The sequence below is a fragment of the Elgaria multicarinata genome, chromosome 1 (assembly GCF_023053635.1).
Source record: "Elgaria multicarinata webbii isolate HBS135686 ecotype San Diego chromosome 1, rElgMul1.1.pri, whole genome shotgun sequence".
Lineage (NCBI taxonomy): Eukaryota > Metazoa > Chordata > Lepidosauria > Squamata > Anguidae > Elgaria > Elgaria multicarinata.
Window position 1 is genome coordinate 95,555,175 of NC_086171.1, and position 24,708 is coordinate 95,579,882.

The 24,708-nt window shown below is 44.5% G+C and overlaps 1 protein-coding gene across 1 annotated transcript in view; it reads right to left on the reverse strand.

Annotated features, from left to right (window-relative positions):
• Positions 1-13,745: 13,745 nt before the first annotated feature.
• The window catches only part of ALDH9A1 (aldehyde dehydrogenase 9 family member A1), a 54,565-nt gene continuing 43,602 nt past the window's right edge, over positions 13,746-24,708 (reverse strand). The window contains exons 5-12 of the mRNA XM_063133058.1: positions 21,812-21,946; positions 21,159-21,355; positions 20,278-20,418; positions 19,076-19,264; positions 16,121-16,208; positions 15,297-15,438; positions 14,795-14,907; positions 13,746-14,075 (exon numbers count right to left, since the gene is read on the reverse strand). Coding sequence (XP_062989128.1) covers positions 13,981-14,075; positions 14,795-14,907; positions 15,297-15,438; positions 16,121-16,208; positions 19,076-19,264; positions 20,278-20,418; positions 21,159-21,355; positions 21,812-21,946 — 1,100 coding nt within the window. The 3' untranslated portion in view covers positions 13,746-13,980. The remainder of the gene's footprint in view (positions 14,076-14,794; positions 14,908-15,296; positions 15,439-16,120; positions 16,209-19,075; positions 19,265-20,277; positions 20,419-21,158; positions 21,356-21,811; positions 21,947-24,708) is intronic.

Below are 24,708 nucleotides of genomic sequence, written 5' to 3' on the forward strand. Positions count from 1 at the left end.
TCTTATCCTGTTTTGTGGGATCAATTTCAGTTTTTGCAGCTTGAGGATGTGGACAAGATGCTTGCATCTGTTCAACCCACCACATGCTTTCTCGATCCTTGCCTGTCTGGGGGTTGACTGGCTAGATCAGGGCAGTGGTCATTGAAAGAGGCAGGGGTGCGACCATGCCTGAAAAAAACCCTCCCTTGATCAGAGAACTATCGTCCAGTTACAAACACCCCATTTTTGAGTAAGGTGTTTCATCAACTGCAGATGCTCTTGGATGAAATTGCTCCTTTCCAATTTGGGTTTAGGCCTGGCTTTGAGACAGAATCGGCAGTAGTTGCCCTAATGGATGAACTTCTTCGGGAGTGAGACGGGGAGTGCAACCCTGTTATTTCTTCTCAATCTCTCGGCAGCTTTCGAACCTGCTGACCACAGTATCCTCCTGGGCTGCCTTCAAGAATTGGGAGCTGGAGGCACTGTTTTACAGTGGTTTTACTCCTACCTGCAGAGTCGGTTCCAAAGAATAGCATTGGGTGACTGCACTGCAGCTTCATGGCAGCTGAACTGTGGAGTACCACAGGGCACCATCCTGTCCACAATGTTATTTAATATCTATATGAAGCCATTGGGAGCAGTCATCAGGAGATTTGTGGCAAGGCGTCACCAGTATGCTGATGACACCCAGCTTTATTTCTCTGTGACATCTGAATCAGGAGAGGCCATGCACGTTCTGAACTGGTGTCTGGATGCAGTTATGGCTTGGATGAGGACAAATAAACTGAAGCTGAATTCTGATAAGGCAGAGACCCTGTGAGTTGGTGGTTCCCAGGTCCAGGAATTTGGGTGTTTGCCTGTTTTGGATGCGGTTGTATTCCCTCTGAAGGAGCAGGTCTGTAGTTTGGGGGTGATCCTGGATCCATCTTTGTCTCTGGAGGCCCAGGTGACCATTATCAACTTCAGTTGGTATGCCAAGTACACCCATTTCTGGATAGGGATAGCATAACATGGTCATTCATACACTAGTAACCTCACGACTAGACTACTATAATGAGCACATTATAGTCGTGAGTTTACCAGTGCATGTGGGGCTCCCATGTGTGTGGTTCAGAAGCTGCAGCTAGAGTAGAACGCAGCAGCTGGGGGCACACAGGGACACCTAGCTATGCTCATATAAAACCTGTGTTAAAAGCACTGGGTGCCTGTTAGGTACCAAGCCATATGCAAGGTTATGGTATTGTCCTATGAAGCCCTAAACAACTTGGGACCAGCATACCGCCTTCCCTTATAAACACCCAGATGACAATTACAGCCTTCAGAGGAGGTCCTGCTGGCCATTCCAAAATGAACAGAATGTCACCATGAAGAATTTTGGAAGTGGGCCTTCTCTGTAGCGGCACCCACCCTTTGGAAAACCTGGCCCTCGTGCGGTTCAGGAAACAGAAAATGTAATATCTTTTAAACATCTCCTTAAAACATACCTCTTCACACAGGCTTTCCCTGGACTGTAATTCATCTGATTTTATATTGCACTCTTAAGCTTTTAAAATTTCAAATTTATTGTATACTTACTGTATTTTTATGTTTTTAGTTGTGCACTGCTCAGAGACACTTGGCTATTGGGCAGTATAAAAATGTAATAATAATAATAATAATAATAATAATAATAATAATAATAATAATTCCTATTATGTCATACTTGCCTTGATGGTTTATGTTTGCTTGTTTCCCATACTTTGTGCATTAATGTAGAGACATTTTAGATAATGAGTTAGACTCCCTGTATTCACTCTTTTTTCCTCTTTATGCCTGTCTTTCTGTTGTTGCTCTGTTGCACTAGTAATTTCCAATAAGCTTCACTTCCCTGATTTATTTAATCCATTACTTGCCAATTCATTACTCCCCAATGGGAGTATAACTCTTGCTCCTTGCTTTCTAGTTTAAAGCCCCCCTGACTAGGTTAGCCAGCTGTCTTCCAAAGATACACTTTCCCTCCTTAGTGAGATGAGTTCCATCATTGTTGAAAAAAACAAACCTTAGCTACTTGCATCAATGTTGCAGCCAAGAGTTAAGTTGAAAAAAAATTCCTTTCTTTTGATGGTCTTTTGCCTTCAATTGGAATTATTGATGTGAGCACTACCTGGGCCCCCAAATCCTTCACCCTCCTCCCCAAAGCCATGAAGTCACTCTTGATACATTGGAGGTTATGCCTTGCAATATCATTTGTGCCCACATGCTCTCCCACACTAGAGGCCTTCAAGAGGCAGCTGGACAAGCATCTGTCAGGGATGCTTTAGGGTGGATTCCTGCATTGAGCAGGGGGTTGGACTCGATGGCCTTGTAGGCCCCTTCTAACTCTGCTATTCTATGATTCTGTGAATAAGTAGAAAAGGTCTGTGATCAGCAGGACTTTCTGACACATCTTTGATTTGAGCACCTTGAAGACAGCACACGTTGAGATGAAAGACCTAGTCGACAAATGGGTGCTTCTGTGCCTCTCAAGAGGGACAGTCTACAGTTACTACCTTCCTTTGCTTTTTTTGGTTGATTGATGACAGATGATCTCCATTTGGATCACAGAATCATAGAATAGCAGAGTTGGAAGGGGCCTACAAGGCCATTGAGTCCAACCCCCTGCTCAATGCAGAAATTCACCCTAAAGCATCCCTGACACCCTAAAGCATCACCTGACGGATCAGGTGACAATAGTTTCAACTATTTATTATTTATTTATTTAATTACATTTATATACCGCCCCACAGCCGAAGCTCTCTGGGCGGTTTACAACATTTAAAAATAGTAAACATTAAAAGTATACAATTTAAAACCACACACACACATAAAAACAGTATAAAAACAACAGTATCCATTTAAAACAACAATTGTGGGGTCCATTAAAAACAAACTTAACGTTGTTAAATGCTGTTAAAATGCTGTTAAAAATGCCTGGGAGAAGAGAGAACTATGACAGAGCTTCTCTTGTATGTCACTTCTGTTCATGGATCCTTCCTCAGAAGCTGGAGGTTGGAATTGGTTGCTGTGTTCTAGGGGAAGGGTCTGCTTTGTGGCCATTCTGTTTTTGATGGTGACACCAGTTGCCTTCATTCTCCTCCCTTGGTGAAGATGTAAATTTCACATTACTCTCCAGCTTGTGGTGAGTAATGGCATACATATTATTGTTCAAGAAATCTTCATCTTGCCAAGTGAGATGTAGGCATGATACTCTTCGCTTTCAGAAGCTCATAGTTTACACAAAATCCATTTTCTCATCTGGGAGAAAGGTAAACATGGCACATCTGCTGCAGATGACTACCAGAACCCCATCTCTCACCATGATTTCTACTATGCTGTAGAAGAAGACAATGGGAAAAAAAGTAAATTTGTTAACTTTGTGCTGCTGCCTTGAGCCAGTCAGACAAAGTCCAAGTTCTCTGCTGGTCACAGTGGCTTCTGCTCACTTCACAGAATGCACCAGGAATATGCAAATTCTCCCTGAATAGGGGAAGGTGATATAAATAACCTTAAATTCTCCTGTAGAGGGAAGCTGCAGGTGAAGGAAGGGAGGTGGCTTTCAAAGCTTCCAGTGATTGGCTAATCCCATCAATGAGTCTATTCATGACAAAAGGCCATGGCTCCTTTGCACTGGGTTGCAAGAGTCATCATGTAATGAACAGGGTCCTCCTTCCTTGGGGGCTTTTTAAAAATTGAAGGACAGTATCAGGGCTGGTTTATGTTCTGAGGCAGACGAGATGAGTCCCTTCACATTTTAAGATTCTAAAAGCCACCTTTAAAAAGATGTGACTGGTTTTTCTTCAGCTTCCTAGTGCTAAGACAGCCTACATTCTCTGTTGAATTCAAGTGGGCAATGTCTAAATATTTTGTCTAAATTTTAACATCTGTCCACTATGGACAGTTAGAAGCTGGCTGTTTCAAAGACTCACCAGAGGCAGAAGACATTCCATTAATATTTTGGATTTCCCATTTGCTTTGGCTTTTTATTTGGGATAAAAATATCCCAGATATTTTTATGCTGACACTTAGGACCTGGGAAATGCAGAATATCATAATAAACATGTCACAATACTTTAGGAGAGGCTGGGAAAACTGCCATGAGAACTGATGGGAAAAGTCAGCAGTCTTCAGAAATAGACTAAATTGGCAATGGCAATTCCCTCAAAGAATGTATTCTTTCTACTTGAGTATTTAAGAAAATAAATGGACTAAATATAGGCCATTAGTTTTTACCCTTAGAACTATGAAGTCATAGAAACTCCAGATGATCCCCTCCCCCCCCATGTCCTCCTGAGTGAGTCCACCTGGACCAGGAGATGCCAAGACAGATGCTAGGCTGCTCTGGCATGCTCCAGCCCATATCTGGCATGTTTTGAGACACAGCCAGTGAGGCCATGGAGAATGCTACAGCAGGACCCCTGGAGAGAAATGGACTTCCCCATATACAATTCAGATGCAGAAGAGATGTAGAGCTCCCATCTCACCTGCCTGCAAGGAAGACAAGCTCTATACCTCCAGTCCCTTCTGCCTACATGCAGCACAGTTGGCACATATTATTTTCCCCACTTTGGCTCTTCTAGTGGGGTGTTCTGCAGATGCCATGCTTGAATTATTAGGGGGGCAGCCCCAGCCCACCCCACTATACCTTGATGGCCCTTTTAGCTTCTCTTTTAGAAGACTCCAGTGAGCCTGATTTGGCTCCCCTACCTCTTGTCACCTCCTCCCCCTGATCTCTCTGCCATGTCTTTCTGTGGCTCTGTGCCTGGCTTAAGAGGGCAGTCTGGTTTCCAGCTTTGCATTGCTTTGTTTACTCAGGTTGTATTTCCATATCTACCCATGTTATGTCCCTAGACAAGATTTCTGTCTAGAAAGCTGTCCAGCTGCTTGTCTCTCTCCACAATATTTAGTTTTATCAGACTCCCTCCTGTCAATCAGAGCCTCCTGTTACAACCCATGCACTCAGCAATAATCCTAATGGAACCAAAATTGGAACCAAGTGTAGCATGTGTGCCATGGGTTGTCATAGGCGGGAATAGAAGGATGTCACAGTTGGGAGTAGTTAGAAGAGGAGGAGGGGAGAGAGAAGGAGAAAAGGGAGGAGGAAGAAAAAGGAAAGGAGGAAGGCTTTCGAGGGATTTTGGGAAGGTAAGAGAAGGCGATGTTCGACAGAATGTCTGTAAGGAGCAGGGAGTTGGGTAGCCTGCTACACTGAGTGGCATTTCAGGAACGACATAAGAAGTTTACCTAGGCAACATGCAGGGACCTGCAGGAATGACTGGACAGTTATTTAGGAGTTGAGATAACTCAGGGACTCACAGTGTGTTAATGATTAAGTTGTTACTAATAAATACTTAAGTTTTGTAAAAAGAAGGGCTTCCATGTTTTACTAAGCCCTGGTGCTTCACCCAGATTCCTTACTTATGGTCACACATTGTTTGTAAGGGCAAAGGTAAAGGCACAGGAGGAGGAGCTAGGAACAAACCTTGGTTCAGTGAAGATCAAAATGGAATATGTCAGTACCAATCTAGTGAAAAGCTGTGGAGTAGTGACGGCAATCACAATAATATTCTTTCACTGCTGGTCTGCCATACTGGCAGAAAGGTTCCTCCCAATAGTAGCTGTGTCGGGGTGGTAGGTCCCAATCCAAATGTCTGTCCCAGTCAAAGACTGGAAAATGGGATCTTTATCTTAAATGCTCATCCGACCTGGAACTCTGATCCCTCTGACCTGATGAACCCAAGAACATAGGGTCCAGAGATCCTTTCCGATTGGTGAGTATAGCGAGAGAGAGAGACCTACTCTGACGCTCAGAGGATATATGAATTGGTACTGGAATTGCTGATTCATCTCTGATCTTACCCTTCAACATAGATGCAATCAGAATAGTGTCCTGTACAGTATTAGCCCTCAGTATCACCTCTGTGTGTTGGGCCTGAACTGGTATCAGTGAATCCAACAATGGTGGCACAGGTATGGGCCTATGGTATGCTAGGTACCAACATAGTCAAGTGTGGCATTGGATTTGGTCTGATGGGTTCCTTTCTCTTTTTCTTCTTTGGTTCTGAATTTTTTATTTTTATTTTTTTTGCTACTGAAAGCTTTAACCTACAACCCAGGGGGCTGTCTATACACCCTGTATACCCTGTGGTAGCTGCACAGTGGCACTGTATCGTTTACACAATGCAGCCACCAACCGACAGCCACTATGGGCCTTTCCCCCCGAAACTGTGCTTTAAAAAGTTGCCTTGCCACAACTTTTTCTTTTACTCTGAGGTCACTAACTTTCTTCCATCTGTTGGTGGTGACCTTGCTTTGGGTTGAGACTGGGGTGGATTGAGGCCATGGGGAGGCCAGGCAGGGGGCAAACTCGATGAGCTGAATGGCATCTGGAGAGCCTCCCCCCCACCCCGTTTGGAGATATCCTGGCTGTGCTTTTTATACTGTATTTTGTATTTGTTTTTTAACCTGTTGGTTGTTTATTATGGTTTTAATTTTTGTGAACCGCCCAGAGAGCTTTGGCTATTGGGCGGTATAAAAATGTAATAAATAAATAAATAAATAAATAAAACATTACCACTTCGCAGCTGCGATGCCATGGGTTTTTGAGGGAATCATTGTGAAGACACTCCTGGGTATGTGTGCATCAGAATGGCCCAAATCCAGGGCTTGATGGGGAAAGTAGATCCTGGGGTCCCCAAAGGCAACAGGGAAGGGGTCTTTGATGAGACCTGTGGGGCTTTGAGACCTGTGGCATGCCCGCTGAGGGGTCCACTGCTTCAAGAGCTCTTTTTCAGAGAACAGCCTGAAGCCTGCCCAGGCCACTGAGTCTCACCTGTTTTGTGAAGGCTTGACAATAAGTGCAAGCTTCCACCTTGTTTCCCCTCCAAGGCAAAAGAGACACAAGAAACATCGGTCAGTTGGTGGGAGCTTGCTGCCAGTGGACACACTTTCAAAAAGGAGCCCTGTCAGGCTATCGTGGAGATAGCGAACAAAAGTAACAAAGTAAATAAAGTAAAAGCAAGAAGAAAATGAAATGACAGAAAGAGAAAAAGAGAAGGAAAAATACCTCTGCAATTTGTAATTCTTCATACAAGAACAGCAAAGAACAACAAGGTGCCACAATGGTGGTCAAAAGAGAACTGAGGGAATAGGTGGGAACGCACTAGGACATGCACACTGGGATGGAAGGGGAGGGTTCCTGCCAAAAGTTCCTAAGCTTTGGAAGTTTCTCAAAGGAGTCTCCATGTGGACCCAGAGCCCATATGTGTGATATACAGAAGAAGGATGGAAGAATTTGTCTCTTGGAGTTTTCCTCTCAGATTTCAGTATCAGTCTCAATGCCGCATTAATTACTTACTCAGTAAGTAGATCAATAAGTATAATTACTATACATGTTATTAGCTGAGTTTTCACTGTCCTGCTAAAAAACTCTCTAGGTTCATAAGGAATCCCTCTGGGTTGGAGGCAGTCAAATGGGATGGGAGCAGAACAAGAAGATTATATGAACTACAGGGATAGGTGGTAGAATGAAATTTAATAGGGTAAATGCCAAGTTCTACACCTAGGAAAAAGAAACCAAACGCAGTTACAAGATGGGGGATACTTGGCTCAGCAATACTACAAGTGAGAAGGATTTTTGAATTCACAAGCTGGATATGAGCCAACAGTGTGATGTGGCTACAAAAAAGCAAATGTTGTTTTGGGATGCATTGATAGAAGTATAGCTTCCAAATAGTGTGAGGTACTGGTATTTGGCATTGGTTAGGTCTCATCTTGAATATTGCGTTCAGTTCTGGGCACCACACGTCAAGAAGGATGCAGACAAGCTGGAGGGTGTTCAGAGGAGGGCAACAAGGATGATCAGGGGTCTGGAAACAAAGCCCTATGAGGTGAGACTGAAAGAACTGGGCTTGTTTAGTCTGGAGAAGATTGAGGGGCGACATGATAGCACTCTTCAAATACTTGAAAGGTTGTCACACAGAGGATGGCCAGGATCGCTTCTCGATCATCCCAGAGTGCAGGACATGGAATAATGGGCTCAAGTTACAGGAAGCCAGATTCTGGCTGGACATCAGGAAAAACTTCCGGTTAGAGCAGTATGACAGTGGAAACAATTACAAAGGGAGTAATTCAAGAGGCAGCTGGACAGTCATCTGTCAGGTATGCTTTAAGGAAGATTCCTGCAATGAACAAGGGGTTGGACTCTACCAACGGTACTATTCTATGAAACTTGCTGGTTCAATTCCTGGGGGCAGGGAGAAGAACCCACTTTTAGACTCCAAGAGTTACCAGAGAGACTTGGAGTGGTTCTTGAATTTAGATAGTGATTTCTCTTCTCCCCTGCCTCAAAAGAGGTGTTATCAGTCTTAGATTCATTGTTTTTAACCTTAAGTGTATGGCACAGGCCTCAGTTGCTGGGAAGAAGGTAAGACATTCTATATAATCTTGGACACTATTGCATCTCTTTCAAGGCATGGTGCTGAGGACTGCTGTGGGTTGCTACTAGAGATGTGCTCCGCTTCTAATCGGACCGGCGAATCCTCTTCGCCTCCCTTAAGGCGGAGGCGAAGAGGATTGGGGGGCCGGTGGAGCGTGGCGAAGAGGATCGAGGTGAAGGCAGATCCTTCGCCTCGATCCGGAGCTCCACCGGAAAGGTAAGTGGGGTTTACCAGGCCCTGGCGCTGTCGCTGTCGCCCATGCGGCGACAGCGGCAGGGCCCGGTAAACCCCCCCTCCTCTCCCCTACCTGCCTCCGTCCGCGGTCCCTCGGCTTCTTCAATTAAGCCCGCGGTTCAACCAGGAAGTCTAGGCTGCACTTGCGGCCCAGACTTCCTGGCTGAACCGCAGGCTCAATTGAAGAAGCCGAGGGACCGCGGACGGAGGCAGGTAAGGCCCCCCTCCCCCTTGGTCCCTTACCGGGCTCTGCCGCCGTTGCCGCACGGGTGGCAACGGCGGCAGGGCCCGGTAACCCCCCTGCCCTCCTCTCCCTTACCTGCCTCCGTCAGCGGTCTGTCAGCTTCTTCAATTAAGCCCGCAGTTCAACCAGGAAGTGCTGCGGCGACGGTGGCAGGGCTCGGTAACCCCCCCCCCACCGCCCTCCTCTCCCGGCCTTACCTGGCACCACTCCCCTCCACTGCGGAGCTCCGATTCGGAGCCGGAGCTCTGCGGCGAAGAGGAGCGGAATATGGGCGGAGCGGCGTGGAGCGATCCAAAATTTTTGGATCGGCCCGCGGGGCGTCCGTGCACACCCCTAGTTGCTACATGTGTCTTCAAATGGCACAGCACTGCAGTGTTTTGTGCTCCTGCATATTATTGTGCCTATCTGCATGTGGCATGATCCTACATATTGTGCACAGTTGCATGTGCCATGTTATTGTACTTGTTTGCGTGTGGCATGTATCTGCATATCTTTGATATGGCATACTGCATGTTTGGTTATGGTGTATGTGGCATGCTCCTATGCCTGTTTATGCTCATGAACATGAAGCAGCATGCCACACACCAACAAGTAGCTTTCAAATGGTCACACTCCAGGGTATTAATACAAAAGGCCAAATAGGCACAGGATATGAATGGCATTTGATTGACTGTCCCAGAGCACCACAGACTCGGAGTGGAGGATACTTGCAGTACATATGAGGCTACCAGAATTCATTTTACAGCAGCCCTATTAACTTAAAGTAGCCTTCCTTAAGCTAATGCCCACCAGATATTTTGAACTTCAACTCCCATCAGCCAAGCTAGGATAGCTAATGACCAGGAATAGAGAGTTGTAGTCCAAAACATCTGGAGGGCACCAGGTTGGGGAACCTAAAGTGGCTCAAGGACAAGCACTCAGAAGCTAACAAGGATCCTGTAAATATTGCTCTAAGGCAGAGGTGGGATACAAGTGGCCCCTGACACCCCAAAATGGTAAAAAGAAGAAAGAGGCATCAGGAACAGTGATTTTGAACTTTTTTATAGCCTTTTAAGGTAACAAGAGGTAAAATATTCTGTATAATCCTGGGTTAGGGTTTGCAAGCTAATTTGAACCCAACCTACCCACCCCCAACAAGCTAGTTTTAACTCTTTTGCCATTCCAGACACAATTATTTGTTATTTTTTCTGTGCCAAATGGGCAGAAAAGTAGTACAGCCCATAGAGTGGGTTAAAATAGCCCCTGGACATGCTGATGCTTCCCAGCCCTGCTCTAAGGGCATAGCTGGTTCTCTGTAGGAGTCTGTCTCTTTCTTGCTCAGGCTATAGGTAACACAATCTGACATCCCCTCAAAAGGGCAATTCAAGGGAAAACATAGCCTGTAACCCCCTAATTTCACCACTGCTGTTTTTCTCATAACCAGTGAGGGAGGGATATGCAAGTCACTATGGAAATTGTTCCGAGTGGAAGGCAGATAATCCCAACATTTAAGGGCTTATTTTCAAGTTGAGAGGCAGGACTACTTGTTTATAGCCTTCCTTCAACAAATGCTCCTGTGCTAAAGGGACCAGGGAAATGGTCACTAACATCTTCACAGGGCAGTGCCCCTCCCCCACCCGTCCAGTCAGTGAAACAGTCTGATACACACACTACCCCCAGCACCTTCCTGCCACCATGTCCTCTGCACTGCGGAGTAGGACCTCCTGGCAACAGCATCCTCACTGTCTGAATCATGAACATGCAAACATTACTCCATTCAAAGGCATGGGAGAAGTGTTTTCTTAAGAGGGTGACTTTAGGTACAATTCTCCAGAGATCATGGAGCAATGTGAGGGGAATTTTTTTTTTTCGAAAGATGAAGAAAGAACAAACAACGAGAAGACAAAGTTGAAATTGAGCAAGTCCTCATCAAACACCAAAAACAAAAGCCACCTCTTGGAAGAGAACAAAGTTCCTAACGAGGCACTCTTTCAGCAAGGTGGTGGAAAGAGAACTAAGTTGGGTGGGAATCCCCTGGGACATATACAGTAGAACACTGGGGAAAGGTTTCTGCCAAAATGTTTGCCTCAGCTACAGAAGATTCCCGAAATAAGGTTCCATGCAGGTGCAGAGCCCAAATATGTGATGTACAGAGACTATGAAAAACCTCAAAAAAATGTGGCAGCTCAGCAAGCTATTTCACTGACAATCAAGTGACCCCATCTTTCCCTATGGATGAGTAGGAATGAGTGTCACTGAGGGTCAACGGAGACAATGTAGCTCATTTGAGTCATCCAGAATCACCATGTGGTTGGCTCATATATGTAGCAACCATGTGCTTGACTGAGAGGAAGAGATTATTATTATTATTATTATTATTATTATTATTATTATTATTTATATAGCACCATCAATGTACATGGTGCTGTACCATGGTATGTTTCTGTATCTGCTGCACCTGTTTAAATTTGGTTATTTACGGGGATGGGGGGTACCTACCAGTAAATAACGTTTTCTTCTCTCTCCACAATTTTTTAAAAATTAATTTCCCTTCTCTGTGGTGTAGGCACACCCAATTTAGTTTTTTAAAAAATCTTTCCCGATTGCTTGACTCAATTCGGATGATTGCTAACTGCCTCCTAGTCTCTTTGCTTTCTATTTCTGCTCTTTTTACATGTCCTCTCTGCCTACACACACCTCTTGCTGCATGCATTTCTCATCCTTGGTGTGGTTCTCCTTTCTTGACTTTGCTCCATTTTCACAATCCTCTCCCCACACCCCAACACCTCACTCTTTCTGGATGGATTTCTCCTCCTTGCCTCAGAAGACGAGCATCAGCCAGACAGAAGGTAAGTTTCTAATTTCGATGTTAAGGTTTGGGGTAGCTTCAGAGGTCTGTAATTTTTTTTTAAAGCTGGGGTGGTCTCTGAATGTTTATTTTCATGATTGGGGCGGTCTCTGGGGTCTGCAATTTAGACTTGGTTTGGGGTCTTTATGTAGCTTTTAAGGCTTGGGTGGTTTTGTAGAGCTTTTTGTTTGTAAAGGTTGAGGTAGCATGCCTCAGTTTTTATTTCCTGAGCAAAAGTTTGTAGCACAATGTGGTGTGTGTTGTACAGGTTACTGGGGTGTGGCAGGCAAATCCACCTCTGGTGAGTCTTTGGCTCTTCTCCATTCCCTGCCCTACCATCTGTACGCCACCCTGAGATCCTAATGATATAGGGCGGGATACAAATGTTTTAAATAAATAAATAAGAACTGCCATGCAGTATCAGGCCGAGGGTCCATCTAGTCCAGTACTTTGTTCACGCAATGGCCAACCAGCTGTCAAGCAGGGACCAACAAAGCAGGACATGGTGCAACATGTTCCCCAGCAACTGGTGCACACAGGCTTACTGCCTTGGATACTAGAGGTAGCACATAACAATCAGGGCTAGTAGCCATTGATAGTCTTCTCCTCCAGGAATTTAATCCAACTCCCTTTTAAAGCCATCCAAATTGGTGGCCATCACTACATCTTGTGGTAGTGAATTTCATAATTTAACTATGTGCTGTGTGAAGAAGTACTTCCTTTTATTTGTTCTGAATCTTCCACCTATCAGCTTCATGGGATGACCCCAGGTTCTAGTATTTTGAGAGAGGGAGAAAAATGTCTCCCTATCCATTCTCCACACCATGCATAATTTTGTGCACCTTGATCATGTCTCCCCTTAGCCTCCTTTTTTCCAAGCTAAACAATCCCAGCTGTTGTAACCTTCCCTCAAAGGGGAGTTGCAATAGCCCCTAAATCATTTTAGTTGCCCCTTTCTGCACTTTTCCCAGCTCTATATTTTTCTTAGGTGTTGTGATCAGAACTGTTCACAGTATTCTAAGTGTGGCCACACCATAGATTTATATAAAGGTAGTATGATACTGGCAGTTTTATTCTCAATTCTTTTTCTTATAATGCCCAACATGGAGTTTGCCTTCTTTACAGCAGTCGCACACTGGGTGGACATTTTTATCGAGCTGTCCACCACAACCCCAAGATATCTTTCTTGTTCAGTCACGGCCAGCACAGATCCCATCAAATTATACTTGAAGTTGGGTTTTTTCCCCCCAACGTGTGTCACCTTACACTTTGTTACATTGAACAACACCTGCCATTTGTATGCCCACTCTCCCAGCCTGCAGAGATCCCTTTGGAGCGCTTCACAATCCCTTTGTGTTTTAACAACCTTAAATAATTTGGTCTCATCAGGAAACTTGACCACTTCACTGCTCACTCCTAATTCCAGATCATTTATGAACAAGTTGAAAAGAATTGGTCCCAATACTGATCCCTGTGGGACCCCACTATTTACTTTTCTCCACTGGGAGAATTTACCATTTATTCTTACTCTCTGCTTTCTGTTCTTTAACCAGCTACTGATCCATAAGAGGACCTCTCCTCTTATTCCATGACTGTTAAGTTTGTTCAGGAGTCTTTGGTGAGGGATTTTATCAAAAGCCTTTTGGAAGTCCAAGTAAACAATGCCCACCGGATCACCCCTGTCTACATGTTTGTTGACACTCTCAAAGAATTCTAGAAGATTAGTGAGATAGGACTTGCCTTTGCGGAAGCCATGTTGATTCTTCTTCAGCACAACTTGCCCTTCTATATGCTTACTAATTTTGTCTTTAATAATGCTTTCAACCAAGTTACCTGGAATGGATGTCAAACTAAACAGCCCCCCTGGATCCCTTTTTGAAAATTGGTGTTACATTGGCCATCTTCCAGTCCTCTGGTACAGCGGCTGAGCTTAGGGACATGTTGCATATTTTGGTTAGAAGATCCGTAATTTCATATTTGAGTTCTTTGAGAACTATAATAATCAATACTCAATCCCTGCTCCTTTATTTGCTCAGAAAACAAGGTACAAAAAGTGCCCACCTAGAAAAGGCAGCAGAGATACAATCAGCTACTTACTGGCCTTTTCAGTCAATGAGCTATTTCACCTTTCTCCACTAGAAGTTCTTCAAAGCAGCAGAAAGACAACAATATGGGCACACACTACAGGTCACTTTCACAGTATATAGCACTTCAACAGCAATTAGTTGACTGAAACAGGGACATTAGAACACCGATTCCACATTGCCCATCTCCACACAGACAGTCTTCAGCTGGGAGTAATACTCAATTGCTGCTTTGCCATTCTCTCGACCAAACCCTGTAAGAGAGAGATGCCTGTGATAAGACTGCAAAGATATGGTCCCCTGTGAGAAGGGCTCTGGAAATCTGCATAACAGCAACCACACCACAGAATGGAGCATCTAATATTGAAGCTAGCATGACATTCTCAATCTTAAAAATCTGTGCTCTCTTTTGAAAGTTCCAGCACTTTTACTTGCAAGGATCAGAATGTTCTGACCAAGGTCCAAGGAAAGGAAAGGAACCTTTTGTGCAAGCACTGAGTCATTACTGACTCTTGGAGGGACACCAGCTTTCGCTGATGTTTTCTTGGCAGGCCTTATAGCGGGGTGGTTTGCCGTTGCCTTCCCCAGCCGTTATTACCTTTCCCCCAGCTAACTGAGTACTCATTTTACCGACCCTGGGAGGATGGAAGGCTGAGTCGACCTGAGCCGGCTGCCTGAAACCAGCTTCCGCTGGGATCGAACTCAGGCCATGGGGAGAGTTTCAGCTGCAGAAACTGCTGCTTTACCGCTCTGCGCCACACGAGGCTCACCAAGGTCCAAACTACCTTAAAAAAAAGGAGGTAAATGGCATCAATATACTTGGGCAGGGCTACTTTCTATTATACCTCCAAACTGCTGCAGTTCTTAGTCCATAACACAAGCATGCCTAATGTTTCCATTTTCTTCGCTTGCTATCATGTAAGCACCTGAAAATAAACGACTAAACATTATGGTAGGCAGTTTGGTAGATCACCTGACATCTTGTATCCTCCAAATGGTAGCTCCACAGGGCTGATGTTGTAGTTGTTGATGAAGCACATCCCAACCTGGAGACCAGCTGCTATTCTGTGGGCCCGCTGGATATCCCTAAGAAGCAGAAGGATGGGATTAAGCACAACTCTTTCTCTCAATCCCAGCCCAGAAACTCCATTTCCTCTGGGACATAGTGTAGTGGGCCAAAAGCTGCCAAGTAGATTTGCCACTTCAGGAAGATGCCAGTGGGTAAAGATGGACCAAATTCCTACCAAGCTGAAGCAATTAATAGTTGTGAACCGCCCAGAGAGTTTCAGCTATTGGGCAGTATAGATAAATAGTGCAGCAAGCAGTTTTCCACCATGCTCCGGGTTGACTTGCTGCTTCCAAATTCACAGCTTTTACAGATGTTATTCTACAAGCACCCTGCCCCAGCTGCTGTCCAGCCTGGCCATACTTCGTTTCACACCCCTTCTCCTGAAACTTATTAACTTTAATAGTACCTGGTGAAGACACCTCCTGCCAGGCCAAAACGGGTGTTGTTGGCTCTTTCCAGGACCTCCTCTTCTGTGTCAAAGGGCAGGATGGACATGACAGGCCCAAAAATCTCTTCTTTTACACATGTCATGTTGTCCTTACAGTTTCCTGGAAACAACACAAAAGTGACATTCAATGGACAGCCAACTATTCTAGATGCATAAAAAATGAGGAAGAAATAGCCCACTCCAGCCATGGTTATCCTGCAGTTAGGAAATGGATGGGATTTCAGAATTATCTGCTAAAAAACCCTGATTAGCTTGCAAGGAAAGTATACATAGGATTTCAGTCTGTGAAAGACATGATGGTTGGAGCCTTACAAACCAAGTTACATGATCAGGAGAAATTTTGCTTTGACCATACGTATTCCTAACATGCAACTTTTCACCTAACTCAAAATGTTTTCAAATATGAAAGTTTTCTGCAGACAGAAAAAAATACATCAGGAGAAGGATTCTAGGTCCCCAACACATTATGCAAGAAGTTCTTTATATGAGGAAGCATTCAAACATGCAACTGTCTACCTGTAGTCTGAAGTGATTCTTCCAACCATGTAGTTCTGCTCTTAGGAGCAGGCTGGATAATATTTCTCCCAATGAAACACAGCCACTATCCCTTCTCAGCTCCAGGAAAGATAAGGAAGCCAATTTCTTCAACTAAAAATGGCATTGCTTCCTCACCAACATCCATACAAACTTGAGCCCCATGTACCAGCTTGTCTTCACCCTCCCCTCCCCACAAACTGGCATAATCGATGTCTTAACCATGTTTAAAGTCAGGCCATCCATACCTAGCACACAGGGAGACATGTAAAAGCCTTTGTTCAGCTTGGGATCGTCTGGCACATATACATCCCCTCCACACAGCACCTCTGCACCCTGAAAATGCAACACAACAGAAGGTAGTGGCAGACAGCCACAATGCTGTTCACATGAGCATAGTTCACCCAAAGCCTGCTTAGAGCACCTATTGCTGCTCTAGATCAGGAAAAGCTAATACTAAACTATGGGCACACTCATAAATCCGGGAAGACTACAGAAGATCATCAGACTAGTTAGAGATCTCTTTGTTGGCACAGTATCAGCAATGACAATAGAGGTGGGAGGCTGGCACACCTTCCTTTATGTTCTCTCCTCTGCTTTTGAATCCTTACCTGGACAGAAATAAAAGGTTTCAGTGAATCTGTACAGAGAAGTCTGCTCCGCTGTACAGATTTACTCTGAAAAGGGAAGCACAAGCTGCAAAAGAAGGAAATGGACTAAGAACCAGGTGGCCAAGGAGGGAAAAAGGGAAGGGGGGCTCATCCTCCTCTGAAGAGAGGAAGTACAGAGCATGAGCTTCTTTCACACACACAAATTGATCCAGTTACATTCCAAATCCTTGCCCTCAGCACCTCTCAACCCCAAACAGTGAAAGCTCATCTCAACAGAAAAATCTGTATTATTATCCCAGCATATTTTGAGAGCTCCTTAGTAAATGGAAAATCTATTTCTAGGCTTCTGACTCACCTAGCCCACCCTCTTTTGCAATCCATAACATTACTCACTCCTGAGAAGAGACAATCTGAACAACACTCAAGCAAAAGCTGCAACCCTTGGCAGAGTACCATTGTCCAGTGCAATAATCTGTTACGGAATGAAAACAATGGACAAAGTCTTTAAACGCGGGCAGATAAACAACCACTGAGTCCTTGGGCTTGTGTTCAATTGGGAGTGCAACCCTGCACACTCCAAGTAGGATCTGAAGCCACCAGTCCATTAGCAATAGATTGGCAGCATAGCCATGACTGAATTCAGGCTTTTGCTCATCAATGCTCCCTTCCAATCTGTTTTGCCCCACAACACATTTGGAGGATACATTTCCTTTTAATGCCAATCCTTGCTTTTGCTTATTATTCATTCTAGTTTATTTGGAAATGTCCCTGTACCTAGGGGCTGTTTCTTATTTAGAGCACTGGGGGGGGGGGTGTCACTGTTTTACCACTTGCCAGAGCCCACACATTCTCCCTTGTCTCAGACCTCCAAGCACACCTTTCATATACATCTAGTCCTCTGTTCCTGCTGCTGACTGTTGCACATGCAAATAACTGAGAATGAATATCCTCCCCTGTAGCTGACCCATCCCTGTATGCATGCTCTAAGGCAGGCAGAGCATTTCTCCTAGACGTTCTGCTTGATTCACCCAGTTTGTTTTGATTGATTGTTTGGAAGCCAAGCAGGGCACAGCTATGCTGCTTATTTTTGGTCAAGCAAAAAGGCCAAAAGACAAGGGGTGGAACCAGGAGTTGTGTGTCCGAAAGGATTGATTATTACTGATACGTTTCGGACTAAATCAAGTCCTTCATCAAGGGAATTCTTATAACAAAGTAAAATCACACATAGGACACCATCGCTCAGGAGATAAGTGATTTTACATTGTTATAAGAATTGCCTTGATGAAGGCAATAATAAATCCTTTCGGACACACAACTCCTGGTTCCACCCCTTGCCTTTTGGCTTTTTTGCGCACTCGTTATCTGGTTACCTTTCTCTTTTGGCTTATTTTTGGTCAGCAGAGTATTCAGAAGGACATCCACAGCCAGTTTGGTCTTTGATTTTTAAAAAATGTACACACATCCCTGCATGTTGCAGGGATGTGCATACTCAGGGTCCAAATCACTCTCCTCAAGACCAGAGAAGCTGCACTGGACACACACAGCAGCACATGGACTCTGGAGGGAAGCAGCAGCTAGCAGGTAAGTTTCTTTGCTTTTGAGGCCTTTTCTCTGTGTGTGCATGCACATGAACACATGTGCAGCCTTAGATGGAGAAATGAAGATAGGAGTTGGTGTGTGCATGCACATGAACACTGCAGTTGCTATTTTTTTTTCAATTAAAAATAACCCCCTCCCTTTTTTAATTTGATGTTGTGGGAGAGAAAAATGTGTGTTAGTGATGTACTTGGGGGGGAGGGGCTTGGGATTTACCTCCCTGTACCAAATTTATTTTCAATACTTTAAACCTTGTCTCACTTTCCCTGTATGTGAACAGGTTTGTGCTGGAGCAGAAAGAAAAATGAAGATTAAAAAGTAGTGGCTTTGTGTGTTGTGGGGATGTCTGTTTGCCTTTGTGTGAAATAGGGTTGTGCTGGAGCAGAAATGTGTGGGTTGAAAGAAATGGTTTTGTGCTGTGATGCTCAGACACCGGCTCCGCTTACCATTAGCTGCCCTGTCCTATACCCCAGTCACAATAGGCAGCTGCCACTGCCTGCCCCATTTCTTTCATTTGTACCTAACCACATGGAGCTCCTTCTGGACAAAGACCCCTGAATATTGTCTCTTTGCCATAATTAAAATGAAAACTAACAATATAACTGAGGGTCGTCCGATGCATCTTTCAGTACTGAATTAAGCCTTCCTGGCTGATATTGGCAAAACATGTATACTCTATATTTTAAAAAGCCAAATTCCATGCTGAGATGATAACCCCCGTCTTATGAATGGAACAAATCATGCTGCTTAATCAAATCTTCATATACTCACTAACATGCATAATTTAATCTGCTGCTGCTACTCAAGGGAATCATCTGTCTTCTAACTTTTGACTGTTCATCAGGCATTGCTCAGGCTCTATGCCAGATGTATCCCGTTACTACAATCAAAGTATGTTTGGTACTTTGTATTCTGTTCTAGTATCTTGCTCAGAGGAAGAAGAGACAATACCCAATAACTTAGGCTCTCCTCCTTAATAAAGCCCAGTTCTCTCACCTGTTCCTTTGCTTGTTTAACAAAGTTCAAGACCTTCTCCAGGTGGGGTCGGTTGATAAGTGCTCCCATCCTCGTGTCTTCCAGCAAGGGGTCACCAATTTTGATTCTCTGGGTCTGTCTCACAACCTCATTGGTGAAAGCATGCAGTGTCTCACGTTGCACAAACACCCGAGTGCCATTGCAGCAAACCTGAGGCACACAGACAGCTCTGACAGCATCTACTCACTGGATTTTTTGCACTAATTTAACATCTCCTATGAATGGGATTTAGTAACAAGTGCCAAACAGCAAGAGCTCTTAGTACCATCACATGAAATAATTACAGAAAACAATTAAGGCTTGCTATTTATTTAGCAAACATGATATGAAGCAAAACACCAGCCCTAGAAGAACACTGCCATTGAACTCTAAGTGGAGTTTCCTGATAAGGAGCTCCATCACACCAGTGATTTAGTGCACTCTTGCCATGCCTGGTATCTGGATTTGCAGCACGGTACTCATAATGACACTGTGCCTGTCCTGCTAACACCCCACCTCTTCCCCAGCCTTTCCTAGAATGCCTAAAGTCTGGATTATTTCCCTAAGCATGTTTAATGCACCCTTAAGCCTCTGTGTAGTGCTGTAGTCACGTTTTCCTTTGTTGGGGGCATGTGATGGGAGCCTTGCTGTTGGCTTGAATGGATTACATCAGGTCCTGGCAGGGAAAAGTGATCCCTCCCATCAGCTAGCTCCAAGCCTCAATATAAAACCCAAACCTTGCATCCCAGAATCAAAAGCATTTTTAAAAATCGTACAATGCCCAAATCTCTGCAGGGACAGGATTATACTCCTTCAATGGCCCCAAAGAGCCAGACTAAATGGTCATTCCATTTTTGCTGGGCAGAATGGTGGTCTGGTTGAAGTACTCAGCTGACAGGACCTGCTTGTATATTCTTGTTCAAGGGTGTGGGAGGAGCAACCAATGAACTGGAGGAAGAAAGAGAAGGGGCGGGGCGGGGCGGGGCGGGGCGGAAGAGCAAACAAGCAGTGTGGGACCATAAGCTTGACATTGGAGGTAAAAAAGTAGAGGGAAAGCAGGGAAAAAATTACATGTGATGTAGCTCAAGATGTAAGTATACTCTCAGCTCCCTCTCCCAGGATCTGCATATTTATTATAACATTTGTATCCTGCCCTATATCATTAGGATCTCAGGGCAGCGTACCTCGCCTTGAGTAAGAAAATTGGCCATGAGAGCTCCTTTCACAGCATTTTCCAAGACAGAGTCAGTGAAGATGATAAGGGGGGACTTGCCCCCTAATTCCAGAGTAACTGGTTTGATCCCTTTGGATGCCATCTCCATAATCTATTGAAGCAAAAGACAAGACAAAGTATATGAGCAACAAGAGCAAGCCTATCACAAGTCTACAGAATCTCTAAATTGATGCAAAAGGCCATTCTTAGCTGGAATCTGTTGAATAAGCACCTGCATCAGTCCTTTGCTTACAAAAGTTTCTGATCGGTCAGGATTCAAACAATGCATGGTGAGCATTTCTGAGCATACAGTAACCTCACATATATCTAGTTCCTCTGCCTGCCATGCATAAAGGCATTACCACTCAGGAGTGAAATTTCCTTTTGCTTTCTAAGAACACTTGCCAGAAAAGTGTTAACGATGTGAATTTCAGAGGCAGTATATAGAACTGCTAAGAAATGGTTTCTCTTTCTCCAGAGGATACTGCACTCAAGCAGTGAGTGTAAGTGCAGCATGGACATGCTGTACAACTTATTCGAAATACACTTTCCTCTAATTTACTTAATTGTTTTTAGGCTGCCTTTAATGGTGGAACTCTCTCAATAATGCACAAGCCTAGAGATTTCAATGAAACACTGAAATCTGGCAAAGACATACACTTGCCAAGAGCTAGTCTTTGGAACCTCTCAAACTGGCATCTTCTTTCAAGGGCACAAAGTCACTCTGGAACTGGACTCAGCATAGCATACATTAACTTTTGTAGAGGGCAGACCAAGTCACAGACAGCTGCCACCAGATGCCTTGGGAAGCCAAAAGAAGGTTAAACGTTACTGTTCAATAATATCTTGTACCTTGATGCCTGTAGGAACACTCCCGGTGAAAGAGACCTTGGCCACATTTGGGTGCTGACACAAGAATTGGCCTGTGGCAGCTCCACCTTGCACCACATTGAAAAGCCCCTTGGGAACACCAGCCTCATTGTAGATCTCTGCCAGCATCACAACGGAGATAGGGGTGAAGGGAGAAGGCTTGAAGACCATGGCATTACCTAAGGGACCCAATTCACATAAATAAGAGCAGGAAGAGGTGAGCATTATCTTTGCCTAGACGTAGCTAAATTTGCACAGGAAGTGAAAGATACTAGGGAAAAAAGTAGATTTGACCACTAATCACAGCAAGGTGTCCAGCCCAATCATGACAGATTAATAAAAGCTACCAATAAGAAAGAGGCAGGAACTGGCACTAGCATAATGCCTATCCCACCTAGCCTGTAGCCAAAACACTTCTAGTTCCCATAAATATGTTGTTCTCTCCCTCCTTAATTTGTCATTTAAATTTTGCTTGCTTTAGCTTCAGAAGTAAAAGCAGTAGTAGTACATCACTTTTGTTCCATACCCCTTTGTTTTTGCATGCCCACAATGAGAGTGACAACTCTAGACAGTCCTTAGCTACTACCTCTTGAGGTTGGTAACCATTCACTCCTCAAACACAATATCTCCTTTACCACAGGCTAAGGCAGGGGCTGACTTCCAGCAGGCAATCTGAAAAGGGTAGTTCCAAGCCCCTATTCCAACACATACTCCAAGTGGTTCTCTTCTGGTATAACCAAAGGATCCTCCAGGGAGCTGGATGTGCTGACCTGGAAACGAGAGAGAAATTAGATGAACATGAGCTTTGCAAATAAACCCAGAAAAGCAGGTAGCACAGAAACCAAATGAGTGGGATGGTAGTGGAAGGATGGAGGGATTTGTCCCGCCTAAACCAGCCCACTTATTCACTTGTATGGAATTCCATCTATTTCACTGCATGAAATTCTTGGTCACTTATTGTTACCAGGTGAGTTGTTAAATACAAGGCTGGTACAAACCAACAAACATCTTTGCTAATCCATGTAGAATCACAGAATCATAGAAGGGGCCTACAAGGCCATCGAGTCCAACCCCATGCTCAATGCAGGAATCCACCCTAAAGCATCCCCGACAGATGGTTGTCCAGCTGCCTCTTGAAGGCCTCTAGTGTGGGAGAGCCCACAACCTCCCTAGGTAACTGATTCCATTGTCGCACTGCTCTAACAGTCAGGAAGTTTTTCCTGATGTCCAGCTGGAATCTGGCTTCCTTTAACTTGAGTCCATTATTCCGTGTCCTGCACTCTGGGAGGATCGAGAAGAGATCCTGGCCCTCCTATGTGTGACAACCTTTTAAGTATTTGAAGAGTGCTATCATGTCTCCCCTCAATCTTCTCTTCTCCAGCTAAACATGCCCAGTTCTTTCAGTCTCTCTTTCAGCGTGTTGACTAATGGCAGCTCGTCTTCCTCCTTTCCCCTTTCAGTAGGGGTTCCGCAAGGCTCGGTGCTTGGCCCGTTGTTGTTTTCCTTATACATGTTGCCCTTGGGCAAGCTTATTCAATCTCATGGCCTCCAATATCATCTGTACGCCGATGATACACAACTATATCTGTCATCTCCGGAACTTTCTCCTGATGTTCACGATCGTATCTCGGCATGTCTTTCAGATATCTCAGCTTGGCTGCTTCATCGTCGCTTGAAACTTAACATGGCAAAGACTGAATTGCTTGTTTTTCCTCCTAAACCTTCTCCTCATCTCTCATTCTCTCTTACTGTCAATGATGTTACGCTTACTCCGGTCAAGGAAGCTCGTAGCCTTGGCTTTATCTTCGACTCCTCGCTCTCCTTTATTCCTCATATTGAGGCAGTAGCTAAATCTTGTCGATTTTTCCTGTATAATATTGCCAGGATTCGATCATTTTTGTCTGTCTCTTCTGCCAAGACGCTTGTTCATGCACTGGTTATTTCACGGTTGGACTACTGCAACCTTCTTCTCTCTGGCCTTCCTTCTTCTCACATCAGTCCGTTGGTTTCTGTTCACCACTCTGCCGCAAAGATCATCTTCTTGGCTCACCGCTCCGACCATGTTACTCCGCTTCTGAAATCTCTTCATTGGCTTCCAATTCACTTCAGAATCCAATATAAACTTCTCCTGTTAACCTTCAAAGCTTTTCACGGTCTAGCTCCTTCCTATCTCTCCTCTCTCATCTCACACTATTGCCCCGCTCGTGCTCTTCGCTCCTCTGATGCCATGTTTCTCGCCTGCCCAAGGGCCTCTACTTCCCTTGCTCGGCTTCGTCCATTTTCGTCTGCTGCCCCTTACGCCTGGAACGTTCTTCCAGAACATTTGAGAACTACAAGTTCAACCGCAGCTTTTAAAGCTCAACTAAAAACTTTTCTTTTTCCTAAAGCTTTTAAAACTTGATGTTGTGCAGACTTCTACTGTTACTTTCTACTGTTAGTTTTACCCTGCCCTGTGCCTGCTTACCCTACCCTGTACCTGTTTGCATTCTCTTCCCCTCCTTATTGTTTTACTATGATTTTATTAGATTGTAAGCCTATGTGGCAGGGTCTTGCTATTTACTGTTTTACTCTGTACAGCACCATGTACATTGATGGTGCTATATAAATAAATAATAATAATAATCTTAAAAAATCATGATTTAACATTGATCTGGATAGACCTGCCGGAAAAGGCTAGTCTTTAAAGCTGCCTTAAAATCACACATAGTGTTAATTTTACGAATCTCCTCCGGCAGGCCATTCCACAATCTGGGGGCGACAGAAGAAAAGGTCCTCTGGGAAACTGATGTCAGCCTAGTTTTAGCTGACTGAAGTAAGTTCACCCCAGAGGACCTGAGTGTGCGGGGCGGACTATATGGGAGAAGGCGATCCTGCAGGTAACCTGGACCCAAACCATTTAGGGCTTTAAAGGTGATGACCAACACTTTGTATTTTGCCCGGAAACTAAATGGCAGCCAGTGGAGTGATTTTAATGTTGGTGTAACATGATAACTCTGAGATTCTGCAAGCAGAGGTTATGGCCACAAGGAAAAGAATTTTTTGTGACAGAATGTGTAGGATAGAGGCAATTGGTTCAAAGGGAGGTTTAGTCAATGCAGAAACTACAACTTGTAGGCTTCTGGGAAGGAGTCCTATGGACTATGGGAGGACTCTTAAATGCTGTTCCACAGATAAATATTTTGATGTGAGGGTGTGAACTTAGTGGCTTGGAAAGGACTGATGACAGGGCTGATGTTTGTCTGCAAAGGGTACCCGGTTTCAAACCCATCTGGAGGCCTTCTTGGAGAAAGGCTAGGAGCTCCTTGACACCTGTTGCCTGTGGATTACGTTTCTCCTTCACTCCACCTGCAGAAGGACTTTCAGGATGTTTCTTAGATTCTGGTGGTAGAGTCCGTGCAGGATGCCAGCAGGGTGCATATGACATGCTCAGAATGGGGGCGGAGCCTGACGGGCCGATGGAACGGTAAGCCTTTTATGAGCTCCTGAAAGGGACGCCTAGAAGCATTATTATCTCTTCAAATTGGCAAGATAT